This window comes from Mustelus asterias, chromosome 20, assembly GCF_964213995.1.
Source record: "Mustelus asterias chromosome 20, sMusAst1.hap1.1, whole genome shotgun sequence".
Taxonomy (NCBI): domain Eukaryota; kingdom Metazoa; phylum Chordata; class Chondrichthyes; order Carcharhiniformes; family Triakidae; genus Mustelus; species Mustelus asterias.
In genome coordinates this window covers 71,155,679-71,169,269 of record NC_135820.1, presented here as the reverse complement: position 1 = coordinate 71,169,269, position 13,591 = coordinate 71,155,679, and the positions used below count along the sequence as shown (strand labels likewise).

At 47.0% G+C, this 13,591-nt stretch overlaps 1 protein-coding gene across 1 annotated transcript in view; it reads left to right on the top strand.

The window, feature by feature from the left end:
* Nucleotides 1-13,316, top strand: part of LOC144508329 (protein FAM83D-like) — a 19,401-nt gene extending 6,085 nt beyond the window's left edge. The window contains exons 2-4 of the mRNA XM_078236162.1: nt 3,762-3,929; nt 7,871-7,995; nt 9,498-13,316. Of these exons, the coding sequence (XP_078092288.1) occupies nt 3,762-3,929; nt 7,871-7,995; nt 9,498-10,488 (1,284 nt within the window). The 3' untranslated portion in view covers nt 10,489-13,316. The remainder of the gene's footprint in view (nt 1-3,761; nt 3,930-7,870; nt 7,996-9,497) is intronic.
* The last annotated feature ends 275 nt before the right edge of the window (nt 13,317-13,591 follow it).

Below are 13,591 nucleotides of genomic sequence, written 5' to 3'. Positions count from 1 at the left end.
GCCACGGAGATGGAATGGGTAGCCATGAAAGGCAGCTTAGTTGTTTGTGTGTGGGTGTGTGATTTGTACTGAGGATATAAGTCTGAGAGGATAGATTACAGGGCAGTGATTCATCCTTGCGGAATAGATGCACCAGTATACAAAGAGAGAAGCTTGTAGGATTTCAGTCACTCGAGCCTTTGGGATCGGATTACTGCCTGAAGTTCTCTGCCACAGATCCATTATAAAATATATATGTACACCTACTTAGCAGCTGCCTTTGGGTGATGGTGTAAAACAACCTTGACAGCTGGAATATCAGGTTCTTTCATTTTGTTCGCGGGATGTGAACATTGCTGGCAAAGCCAATTATTGACCATTCCTGGTTGTCCTTGAGAAAACCTGTGTGGTGCTAGTGAACCGTGTTGGGGAGGGAGTTCCAGGTTTTTGACCCAGTGACACTAAAGGAACAGCACTATGCTTCCAAGTCAGGATGGTGTATAATTTGGAGGGGAAATGTTAGGTACATGGGAACACTGGCACCAACTTGAGCTTCCAGGTGATAGGGATAGTGGGTTTGAAAAAGCCTTGGGCAAGTTGCTGCAGTGCATCTTGTAGATGTACATACTTGTAATAAGTCTGCGGAGGCAGAAATCCCTTCACCAAAATCCCTTTATTTACAATTCCAACAGCAGTACACACAGCGCTATCAGTTAGCAGTCTGCCTCTGGGGGTGTCAGAGGAACTGACACTCCCGGTTAAATACAAGGCAAAGACTCCCTGATTAGCCCATCAATTGGATCCTTAATCAGGGAGTTCATACTCCAATCAGGCCATTGGGGTTGCCCTATTGAAGCTATGGGTGGCTCAGTGGTTAGCACTGCTGCCTCACAGCGTCAGGGACCCGGTTTCGATTCCCAGCTTGGGTCCCCGTCTGTGCGGAGTTTGCACATTCTCCCCGTGTCTGCGTGGGTTTTCTCCGGGTGCTCCGGTTTCCTCACACAGTCCGAAAGATGAGCTGGTTAGGTGCATTCGGCCATGCTAAATTCTCCCTCAGTGTACCCCGAACGGGCGCCGGAGTGTGGCGACTAGGGGAATTTCACAGTAACTTCATTGCAGTGTTAATGTCAGCCTACTTGTGACACTATTAAATAAACTTTTATTTAAAAAAAAATACAATGCTGCTGTGGAGGGAATGAATTCAAAGTGTAGTGCACTCAAACCACACGTCTCCATGATCTGAAGTATTATTGCATCCACATTTGCTTTAACCACTCAGTTTAGCTATCTCTCCAATCCCCAGCTACTGGCTTCCATTCACATCCCGCTTTATCCCAGCCCATTTTAGAGTGAATATCATCCTTTCTCCACAGTCCAACCTCTTGCACCTTTTCTCACTTTGATCGAAATTGAACTTCTCAAAATTTTATCAGCTTCTCGCTTTTTAAAAACTTGTTCCGAGGCAATAAGCTACTTTTTTTGTTGACTTCATTTGCTGTGCTGTCTGTTTTTTTGCGTTGGGTTAGACCTCCGACAGTTGAACGATGCGCAGGTTGGGTTGATTGGCCATGCTAGAGTGCCCCAAGGGGTTGGGAGGATTAGTGGGGTGCATACGTGGGGTTACAGGGATAGGGTGTGAGTGAGGTGCTCTATCGGAGAGTGCATTGTGGGGATTCCATGATTCTACGTACAGGCCAGTCTTTATTTTCCTCAAAGCAAAATCCCTCCCTTTCCACCCTCTTCTCCCGTGCCATCGATCTCTTGTTTTTGCTTTTGCTACACCTTTGCAATCTCTCGGGCGGCACGGTAGCACAATGGTTAGCACTGCTGCTTCACAGCTCCAGGGACCTGGGTTCAATTCCCGGCTTGGGTCACTGTCTGTGTGGAGTTTGCACATTCTCCTCGTGTCTGCATGGGTTTCCTCCGGGTGCTCAGGTTTCCTCCCACAGTCCAAAGATGTGCAGGTTAGGTTGATTGGCCATGCTAAAATTGCCCCTTAGTGTCCTGAGACGCGTAGGTTAGAGGGATTAGCGGGTAAATATGTAGGGATATGGGGGTAGGGCCTGGGTGGGATTGTGGTCGGTGCAGACTCGCGGGGCCAAATGGCCTCTTTCTGCACTGTAGGGTTTCTATGATTCTCTCCCACTCTCTCTAATCACTGTTCCACCCCTCTTATACAGTATAATATTTAACAGATTTCCCCCTCTTTTAGTTCTGTAAGAAGTCTCACAACATCAGGTTAAAGTCCAATGGGTTTATTTGGAATCACGAGCTTTTGGAGCGCTGCTCCTTCATCAGGTGAGTCATGAAGGAGCAGCAATCTGAAAGCTCGCGATTAGAATAGAATCCCTACAGTGCAAATTGTATTCTTTTTAGATTTCTTCCTATTTCTTACTATTCTTCTTAGAATAGAATCCCTACAGTGCAAAAGGAGGCCATTTAGGCCATCGAGTCAGCACTGACCACAATCCCAATTCCCATAACACTATGCATTTCCCCTAGCTAGTCCCCCTGACACTAAGAGGCAAATTTAGCATGGCCAATGCACCTAACCAGCACGTCTTTCGGACTGTGGGAGGAAACCGGAGCACCCGGAGGAAACCCTCACAGACATGGGGAGAATGTGCAAACTCTACTCAGACAGTGACCAAGCCGGGAATCGAATCCAGGTCCCTGACGCTGCGAGGCAGCAGTGATAACCACTGTGCCATCCCAAACTTGAAACATTAATTCTGTTTTCTCTCCCTATAGATGCTGCCAGAGGTGTTGGGTTTTTCCAACATTCTCTGTTCTTGTTTCAGATTCCAGCATCTGCAGTATCTTGCTATAGAGATGAACAGTGGTTGGTCTTTCCTTAACCATACTGCATGCTTCAGCAATGTTTTTTATTATGCTTGCATGGGTTTATGGTGACGTGAACATCATCTGTACCCAAAGGATGGCAGGCCATGGCGCTAAACCAGGGAAGCAGAAGGCACTACCATTCAGACCGTCAAGCCTTCCTGGCAAGGGTTAATGCCAGACTGACGCAAGACAAAACATACATCTATGTGTGCTTGGCAACTAACTTTGGGCACGATTATAAACTAACTCTAAAACATCTGCAGTATTAGCTTCTTCTGGATAGCGTTGTGGGGTTATACAGCAGATTGGTTTGAAAGAATTTTTATTGGACTGAGGTAAGCATCCAGTATCAGCTGTATTGACAGTAGGGAAGATTTCAGTTGTGACGTTTGTGGCACAGTGGTTAGCCCTGCTGCCTCACGGCGCAAGGGTCCAGAGTTCAGTTCTGGCCTCAAGTCACTGTGTGGAGTTTGCACATTCTCCCCATGTCTGCGTGGGTTTCCTCTGACTGCTCTGGTTTCCTCCCACAGTCCAAAGATGTGCGGGTTAGATGAATTGGCCATGCTAAATTGACCCTTAGTGTCTCAAAATGTGTGGGTTGGGGGTAATTAGCGGGGTTAAATACATGGTATTATGGGGATAGGGTCTGGATGGGATGCTCTGTTGGAGACTCGAGGGGCTGTAGGACTCTATGATTTATGTGGGATGGTTCTTCCAGTAACTGCTGCCAAAGTCTCCTTTCCACCATCTCCTGTGGCTGCTTCCCACAATGTGATCACGACACGCGTTCCAGACAAGCCAAGGCTGTGGATAGAGTGGGGCTTTCCGATTGCAATAGTACACCTCCTCGGTCTGTCTTTCCGCAACCCCTCCGTCAACCCAAAATCTGAAAATAAAAATCTGAAATTTTAATTTCCTTTTCTGTTTGTATGCTGTAGGTCATTGCACTGGTCATGGACTCTTTCACCGATATCGACATTCTCAAAGACCTTCACGAGGCCTGCCGCAGGAGACGCATCCCCGTTTACATCCTCCTCGATCACGCTGGCCTCCCACAGTTCCAGCAAATGTGTCGGGACGCTGGTGTCCTGGTGGAGGCGGAGATGGTATGTGTTTGAACGGGGGTTACATGCGATGCACCCTTTCAGAAAGTGCAGCCTCTGTGCTGAGGGTACACATTGTGCGAGCCGGCCTTTGGCCAGGTGCAGAATTTTAAAATTGTGGAGGGGAGAGGGGGAAGAGAGAGGGGAACAATCCCAGGTGAACTTCCCGCTCTCCTCAGCTGCTCTTCACAGCAATGCAAGGAAAATGTTCCAAAATTGTATTCTTGCCCATCAAAGAATTATTGTACCTGGGTCCTGTTTGAGTGCGTGCCATGCCACATATTGGGCAGAAATTTAACAGGACTAGCCACATAGATACTGTGCCTGCAAGTGCAGGAAATAAGCTGAGAAGCGTGTTAAGTAATGTGCCTTCTGCCACCCCAAAACTTTTCCATAATGCACAAGGCAGAACTCAGGAGTGCGATGGAATATTCCCCATTCGCCTGGATGAGTGCAACTCCAACAACACCCAAGAAACTTGACCCCATCCAGAATAAAGCAGTCCACTCAATCAGCACTCTGTGCAACATGTTAAACATTCACTGTCTCCACTCCCTCGTGGCTGCAGTGTGTGCCATCTACACGATATAGCAACATGACAAGGGTTCTTTGACAGAATCTTCCAGGGTAGCAGATGCTGGTGAAATGCCACCACCGGCAAGTTCCCTTTCCAAGTCTCGCGTCATCCTGACATGGAACTCGATCACCATTCCTTCACTGTCGCTGGATTAAGATCCTGGAGCTGCCTCATTAACAGCACAGTGGATGTACCTACAATACATGGACCGTAGTTGTTCAAGAAAGGAACTCGCTACTACCTTCTCTAGGGTGGCACAGTGGTTAGCACTGCTGCCTCACAGCATCCAGGACCCAGGTTCGATTCTGACCTTGGGTGGCTGTCTCTGTGGAGTTTGCACGTTCTCCCCATGTCTGCGTGGGTTTCCTCCGGGTGCTCCGGTTTCCTCCCACAATCCAAAGATGTGTGGGTTAGGTTGATTGACCATGCTAAATTGCCCCTTGTGTCAGGGGGATTAGCAAGGTAAATGCAAGGGGTTATGGGGATAGGGTCTGGGTGGAATTGTTGTCGGTGCAGGCTCGATGGGTCGAATGGCACTCCTTCTGTACAATAGGGATTCTATGATTAGAAATGGGCATTGAGTGCTGGTTTTGCCAACAGCATTTACATTGCATGAATGATTTTTTTGAAAGAAGCGGCTTACAAAAGTAGATTAAAATATGGCAGCTTACAAACTGGTACCAATAGGAATGTCTTTTCACACTGGTCATTGTGACAAGTGGGAATTGGAATGCGTACTGTTTCAGATTTTCCGTTGTCTTTTTAAAAAATTAATTTTAGTGTCACAAGTAGGCTTACATTAACACTGCAGTGAAGTTATTGTGAAAATCCCTTAATCGCCACACTCCGGCGCCTGTTCGGGTACACTGAGGGAGAATTTAGCATGGCCGATGCACCTAACCACGTCTTTCAGACAGTGGGAGGAAACCGGAGCACCCGGAGGAAACCCAAGCAGACACTGGGAGAACGTGCAAACTCCACACACAGTGACCCAAGCCGGGAATCGAACCCGGATCCCTGGCGCTGTGATTTCTTTATCATCGCATGTGTTAGTTTCAACTCATTTTACTCTTGTTTTTGCACTGTAGCTGTTCATCATTCTGCCATTCACGCCACCTCCTAGACACACCTTTTGTCTCCTTATTTGTCCTAATAACATTCGCTTAAGCCCTGCCCTACCAGCCCTTTTATCCTTTAATCTCTCCTGCCTCCCACCCTCTCTCAGCTCTTTCCTTTTGTTCTTTTTCACACCCATCCACTTGTTTTAAAAACCATCATATAAACGTTGGCTCTATCCTCTCCCCACCGATGCTGTCAGACTTGCTGAGATTTTCCAGCGTTTTCTGTTTTTGTTTCCGATCCCAGCATCCGCAGGAATTTGCTTTCATCTAACATTTCTCGACCTGAAATGTGAACACTCTCTCCACAGATACTGTCTGACCAGCTGAGTATTTCCAGCATTTTCTGATTCTATTTTTAAAAGTCCTGGAGATTCATTAAAGTCTTATTTTTTGCGAGTGGGTGGAATCGAAGACAGAGACACGGCACAGTGTGCCTCAGGTACTGTGTTTGACTGTGGGAGAATCACTGTTTGTGCTTACTATTCCAAACAATCACTGAATGACATCAGGCGAGCACGAGAAGAGAATAAAGGTTAACTTTGAACCACAGCGAGCAATCAGAGGTGACATGTCTGAATCTGTAAGTGCCGTCTGAAATTGCTGAACTCTCATGTTGAGTGCTAAGGCTGTTCCTTGCGTTTACTGGAACACTGTAGCAGGCTGAGAGCTGGGAGCTCAGTGAGAGAGCAATGTTAAGAATTAAGATGACAGGTGACCGGAAACCTTGGGGCTGTGCTTGTGGTAGCAAACACCCAGCCTATGTTTGGTATCCCCAGTGGAGAGCAGACACACTGAGCAGTGCATTTTAGGTTGAAACGTTTATTTATTAGTGTCACAAGTAGACTTACATTAACACTGCAATGAAGTTACTGTGAAAATCCCCTAATCGCCACACTCTGGCGCCTGTTCGGGTGCACTGAGGGGGAATTTAGCACGGCCAATGCACCCTAACCAGCACATCTTTCGGACTGTGAAAACCTCAGCAGGCGGCACAGTGGTTAGCACTGCTGCCTCATAGCGCCAGGGACCCAGATTCGATTCCCGGCCTCGGGTGACTGTGTGGAGTTTGCACGTTCTTCCCGTGTCTGCGTGGGTTTCCTCCGGGTGTTCCAATTTCCTCCCACAGTCCAAAGATGTGCGGGTTAGGTTGATTGGCCATGTTAGATTGACCTTAGTGTCAGGAGGATTAGTGGGTAAATGTGTGAGGTTGCGGGAATAAGGCCTGGTGGGATTGTGGTCGGTACAGACTTGACGGGCCGAATGGCCTCCTTCTGTACTGTAGGGATTCTGTGGGAGGAATCGGGAGTACCCGGAGTGGTTGCCACTCGAATGACTTCAGCATTGCTCTGCAGGAGCGTGCAGTATAATGAATTGAATAAAGTACTCGTAATTCACTGTTTCCTCTGGAAAGAATGTTTAGGGCCTTGGACGTGATGAATGCGGGGGAATAAAAGGGCAAGTGTTACATCTTTTGTGCTTGCGTGGAAAGCTGCCAGGAAAGAGCAAGTTGTATGGGGCTGATTGAGGACCAGGAGGGCTGTCGGAGAAGGCCCCGAGGTTTCTGGTCACTTGTCATCTTAATTCTTCACGTTGCTCTCACACTGAGCTCCCAGCTCCCAGCCTGCTACAGTGTTCCAGTAAACACAAGGAACAGCCTTGGCACTCAACATAAAAGTTCAGCAATTTCAGTTGGTAATTTTGGTTTTCTTTTTCATTTGCAGGTTTTAGTTTCAACTCATTTTACTCTTGTTTTTACACTGTAGCTGTTCATCGTTCTGCCATTCACACCTTCTCCAGACACATCTTTTTGTTTCTTTATTTGTCCCAGTAGCACTTGCTACGGCTCTTCAGATTCCTTAAAGGGGAGGGGAGGAGGAGATGTGATTGGTGGCGCGGGCTGGATGGAGGTGACATCCATTGAACACCGAGTCTGGTGGGGCGGAGGGAAGATGTGATTGATTGGTGGGGATAAAATGGACCTGTTGGAATCGGAGTTAGATGGGGTCGATGGGAACCCTATCAATGGTTCTGGGAGAGAGGGGAAGGGATGAGAGCAGAAGTGTGGGAAATAAAGCTGACAGAGTGGAGAACCCTGTCGACTGCTGGTGTGAAAGGTGACAGACACGAGACGAAACTGAGGTGCTGTTTGATCCGTGTGCGTGTGATGTACATTCCCGTACAAATGTGTGCCTGTGGTCTGTTCAGGTGGGCCTCGTTTCACATTCATTCATTTGCTTACTTTGCAGAGGATGAGGGTTCGCACAGTAACGGGATGCACTTACTGTACAAGGACAGGAGCCAAAGTTATCGGCAGAGTCCGTGAAAAGTTCATATTAATTGATTGTGATAAAGTAGCCACAGGCTCCTACAGGTAAAAGATTAAATGGTATTTTTAATCTGTGAATATTCTGCAGCTGGTCTACATTCTTAAAATTTTGAGTAGCTGGTTTTATCCTCCGTTTGTTCCTTTTTATAGCATCATAGAATCCCTACAGAGCAGAAGGAGGCCCTTCAGCCCATCGAGTCTGCACCGACCACAATCCCACCCAGGCCCTATCCCCATAACCTCATGCATTTAGGGACAATTTATCAGGGACAATCCACCTAACCCACACATCTTGTGCTGGAGTAAGATTGACCTCTTAAATGTGGGTGTCCAATTCAATTGTTTCTTTTATGGGGGAGGATAGTGAGGAAGAAGGAGGGGTTCAGTGAACACTCCTTGCCTTGAGGTAAAAGGGGTATGTAACGTTTTCAGTATCTCCACCCCTGTCTGCAGTATACTCTTGAAATGTGCTTCTAAACCTTGTTCACTAATGGAAGATGTTTTGCCCAGTGATATATAATGTTCATAGAATCCTTACAATGCAGAAGGAGGCCATTTGGCCCATCGTATCTGCACCAACGCTCTGACAGAGCATCTTACACACTCCCACCCCCTGCCCTATCCCTGTAACCGCACATATTTACCATGCTAATTCTCCTAACCTACACATTTTTGGACACAATTTAACATGGCCAGTCCACCCAACCGGCACATCTTTGGAGTGTGGGAGGAAATCGGAGCATCCGGAGGAAACCCACGCAGACACGGGGAGAATGTGCAAACTCCACACACGCGCGCACACACAGTCGCCCAAGGCTGGAATCGAACCCAGGTCCCTGGCACTGTGGGACAGTAGTGTGAACCACTGTTCCAACTCTGTGTCGCATGAAGAAATCATTCATCCGATTGCAGCGTTGATTGCCACAACTGAGTTTCCATACCTTGGAATGGAAAGCAGAAAATCATGCGTGCCTGCCACTCGGATGACTTCAGCATCGCTTTGCAGGCACACGGGTTAAGCATATCCACTCGGATGAGGCACCAGATTGCCTGTGGTCCTGAACCTCAGTTAAAGATAAAGTTTATTTATTAGTCACAAGTAAGCTTACATTAACACTGTGGCAATCCCCGAGTCGCCACACTCCAGGGCCTGCGTGGGTACACTGAGGGAGAATTTAGCATGGCCAATGCACCCTAACCAGCACATCTTCCGGACTGAGGGAGGAAACCGGAGCACCCGGAGGAAACCCACTCAGACACGAGGAGAATGTGTAAACTCCGCACAGACAGTGATCCAAGCTGGGAATTGAACCCGGGTTCCTGGCGCTGTGAGGCAGCAGGGTTAACCACTGTACCACCATAACGCCCCACGGTTGTTGATTCCAGGAAAGAAATTGGGGTAGGAGGGGAAAGAAACGCTGTGGGTGACGGTTAGATTCAGATTAATTCTGCAATCGGTCCTTGAAGCAATCATTGATTGTAATTTTCAACGTCCGTGTCTGTCCTTCTCTCTGCTCATAATGTTGCCGTGTTTCGTTCTTCTGCAGCTTCACCTGGACTGACGGGAAGTTGAATCGCAGTAATCTGACGGTGCTCTCGGGGCAGTTGTCCGAGTTTTATGATGAAGAGTTCAGGATCCTGTACGCCCAGTCGCAGCCAATACCAACACAATCAACAGGTTATGGGAATCCTGTTGTCTACGAAGAGCTTGCAGCAAAGAGGTTTCCGCCAAGAGAGCTCACCGTCACCAAGCCCTCGGAGAAAAGAATTATGGTATGTTCCCCAAATAAGCGCAAGCCCGAGGTCCTGGAGCAAATAGCTGAGAAAAAGCCCTGCTCACAGGGGTGTGTTGGCTCCGAGTGCAGTCATATGTCTGAAGCATCGACCATTGGCAATCAAGCCCCACTTGGAAGCAAAGAGGTGCACCAGCTTAAGAAGATGAGGGGTATTTCTACGCAGACTGAGATTGAGGTGCAGTCAGGGATAGTTGTGCACAGTACTTCCACACAAACCTGTACTACAGCGAAGGAGATGGAAACCCAAACTGTGTTCTTATCAAAATCGAGTGCGACCCAGACCTCTGCTGAAACTGTAACTCTGCTGCCGTCTCCCACCAAGACATTGGATACGGATAGGCATCCAGCCAGTGAAGAACCAGCCAACCCATCCGGTCAGCTGCCTCCCTCCCCAACAAATTCCAGCGATGGCTCAAGTAGTTCGTCGTCCCCTACTGCCTCTGAAATTCAGCCGCGCCGTGATTTCGTTGGCTACCCCTACGCCGGAGTCCACGGCGCCAACCACTCGCTGAGGCATTGCTTTCAGAAACTCACCAAAGAGCGGCAGTTTCACTACACCACCATTCGCTCAAAGCTGGACAGCATGGTCGCCGTCCTGTCAAAGAGCCGGCGCCTGAATAAGTTCCACGGCGGTGAGCTGGGCCAGTACGATGCCAGGGGCGGTCGAGAGTTGATGAGCAGAAGTAGAGTTTTGGGCTTCAGGGAAGTGTCCGCGTTGGCGTCTTTGGCACTGCGAAATTAAACCTGTGCCCAATTTAACATTCTCCAAGGCTTGTGCAAATTAATTGGTGGTTGGTAGAACTTTGATACTCACGGTGCAATATTTAGTCAAGGATTAATGTCAGTGACCAGATTTAATGCTCGCTGAGCAGGTGATTGTATAGTAATATGTCCAGCAAGCGGGTAAATCTATGACTGTTCATGCCAGTGTGTTTCTCTTTGTATAAGGACCTGTTCCCAAGGTTGACACATTGGACGGGACCCTACCACCTCGCCCGCCCCGGAATCCGGGCAGGCGAGGTTCCCAAAACGTAAATCTCCGTTGGCCTCGGGCGGGATTTTACGATCTTGCCCAAGCGAGGCCGTAAAATCCTGCCCATTGCCTCCCTCTAAAATGAATGCTATGCCCGCCCATGCCAGTGGAATTTTCCCATCCCACTGCAACGAATGAAGATTTGGCCAGGCGCCAAATTCTCCGACTTCAGTGCAGCGGGAGTGTGGCGTGAACAGCCAGTAAGATCGTGCCTGTTGTCCATTTTTAAAAAGAATCCTTGCCGCCGTGTGTCGGGCATTGCTCAGTGAGTAGCATTCTCCTGGCTTGAATCTCATGGATTCAAGTCCCGCTCCAGAAACTCGAGCTCAAAATTCAGGCTAGTGCTCCAGTTCCGTATTGAGGGAGCACGTCACTGTCCGAGGTGCTGTCTTACAGCTGTGATGAAACAAACTCCTGCCTGCCCTCTCGGGTGGATATTAAGGATCCTCGGCAATGAAAAGGTCCCAACAAGTTATAAGCACTGAGGTCGTGAAGATGTTTTATAAATGCACGCCTGTCTTTCCTTAAGGATCCGCAGTGCCTTGTTACGTTCCGCATTCATAAGTCACAGGTATAACAGACGAAGACAAAAGAGTGACGATAACAGTGGAAAAACCATCCCAGGCGCCAGCGAAACACAATTTTTGGGTCTACCCTGAAGCAGTTGATTCATTCAGATTTAGAATGGTTTCCACACTGAAAAAGCAAAAACATGTAACAGTTGAATGTAAAACGTGCCATCGGGAAACATTTCAGATGTGTTGTCACAGTTGCACTTGGGGAATGCAATTTTTTTTTTGACATTTAAACTTTCCACTTCTTTCAAGCCTGATGTTCTAACTGAAAAAGAAATGTTGGCCAGGCTTTCAGGTTTAAAGCAGAGGGAGTTTAATTTTTGATCACGATTGCGTTGAAATTCAGGAACTGACTTGCATGATTCCTCAAAGAAATGCAGGAACCAAAAGACTTTCAGAAGCTCTTTCATAAGTTTTGTAATATTGGGTATGACGTTCTGGTTGTATCTCCTTTTTCATGTCGAACTTGCAGCAGAGGGAGCAGGCCATTTGGCCCAACTGGTGTATGCTAGTGTTTCTGTTTCGCACGAGTCTCCTCGCACCTTGTTTCATCTAAACCTATTAATATGTTCAAGTGGAGGGACGTGGGTTTTGGATGCCATGCCCAGTCTGGGCGGATAAAGATTGAAGTCCCCGTTTTACATTAGTACAAAACTGGATACAAGTTATAAAAGCAGTGGGAGAATTTCTGACCTTATTGTCTTTGTGCACTTCCAGACTGGATGTTATACTTGATGATCTCTCTATTCTGCCTCCGCAATGAGACGCAACCCTAACTTCTGTACCATGAAACAGGTTTTTGTTTTCTCTCATATCTGCTATCCTGTAGCTTCCTCTGAGCTGAAATAACAATTTAATGCCTGGTTGGAGAAGACCTTGTACACAGCCATAAGAAATGGCTTGAGACTGCCTTAACTAATCACTACCAGGTCCTTGTCAAATGGAGTCTGAAATAGACTCAAGTCCCAGGTCCTAGTAAAGGGTTGATATGAAATTCACTGTGTGAGTTGGAACTTCCTGCTGAAGTAATTCTACCCCCGCATCTACTAGCGACGGACTCGATTTTAAAGTAATTTCTGCTCCATATGTGTTCAATTTTTATAAATAAAATTTTTATTTTCAAACCAGTCACCAAAGTGTGGTGATAGAATGACTGGCAAGAGCATTAAACTACTTGTCGTGCTCAGGGATTCTGCAAACTGCCTTACAAAAAGCAACCCCAGCCAGAGCAACCACATTGCAATAGTAGGAGTCATATCGTCCCCGACTCCCAGCCTTGGAGCTTGAGGGACTTGCTTGTAAATGACGTATAAAACTGAGACTGACTTGCCTAGCGTTTTGCCTTTGTGTGTTAATACCCCAAACATTTAAATGGATGCTAATGGTGTAAACTTGATGTCCGTTTAATGGGTGACTGGGCTATCCGATGCTACTGGTGTGTTTATTTGCTGTATTATCAATTTTCTATGTTGTCTCTTTACATGTATCTCTCTCTGCTGTAAAATTAAAGAGGGTTCGACATTCACTGCCGCTGTGGCCTCCCGGACAGCAATTCCACTGTTGCATTTCAAACTATTGAAGCTCCTTCACCTGAGGATGCTCGCTATTGGGGGAGCTGGAACACAGCCACGCTGGATTTCAGAGTTCAAGCTTTCCAGGCTGTCGGTGACAAGATTGGCCAACAGTAGGAATGCAATTTTAAAAAAAAAATACATTGTTCAAATATTGATGACTCTAAACTGACTTTAATGCAAATTATGGAGTACCGTAGGTCTTGTTTAATTAGCAGTGATGGCTTTGAGACTTAGGATTATTTCATGGAATTCTAAATGAGAGTATGCTGCTTGGCAGTGGGTTTTTATACCGGGATGTATATTTTAGCCAATGTCGCTGAAGGTGGTAGTTGAGTTTATCTAGACACTAAATGGTACAGGGACTTTATTAATAAAAACCTTTTATAGGAAAAAAATCACTTGTGTTTTGTCATTTCTTTTGATTGTGTGAAATGTGCTTCTAATTCTTTACCAAAGAAACTAAGGAATAGAGAGATTATTTTTAAGCACTAGAAAACTTTGCCGTATTCCTTCTACATGTTTCTAAATGGAGGTCGGTCACCAGTGGTGTGCCCCAGGGATCCTTGCTGTTTGTCATTTTCATAAATGACCTGGATGAGGAAGTGGAGGGATGGGTTGGTAAGTTTGCCGATGACACGAAGGTTGGTGGGGTTGTGGATAGTC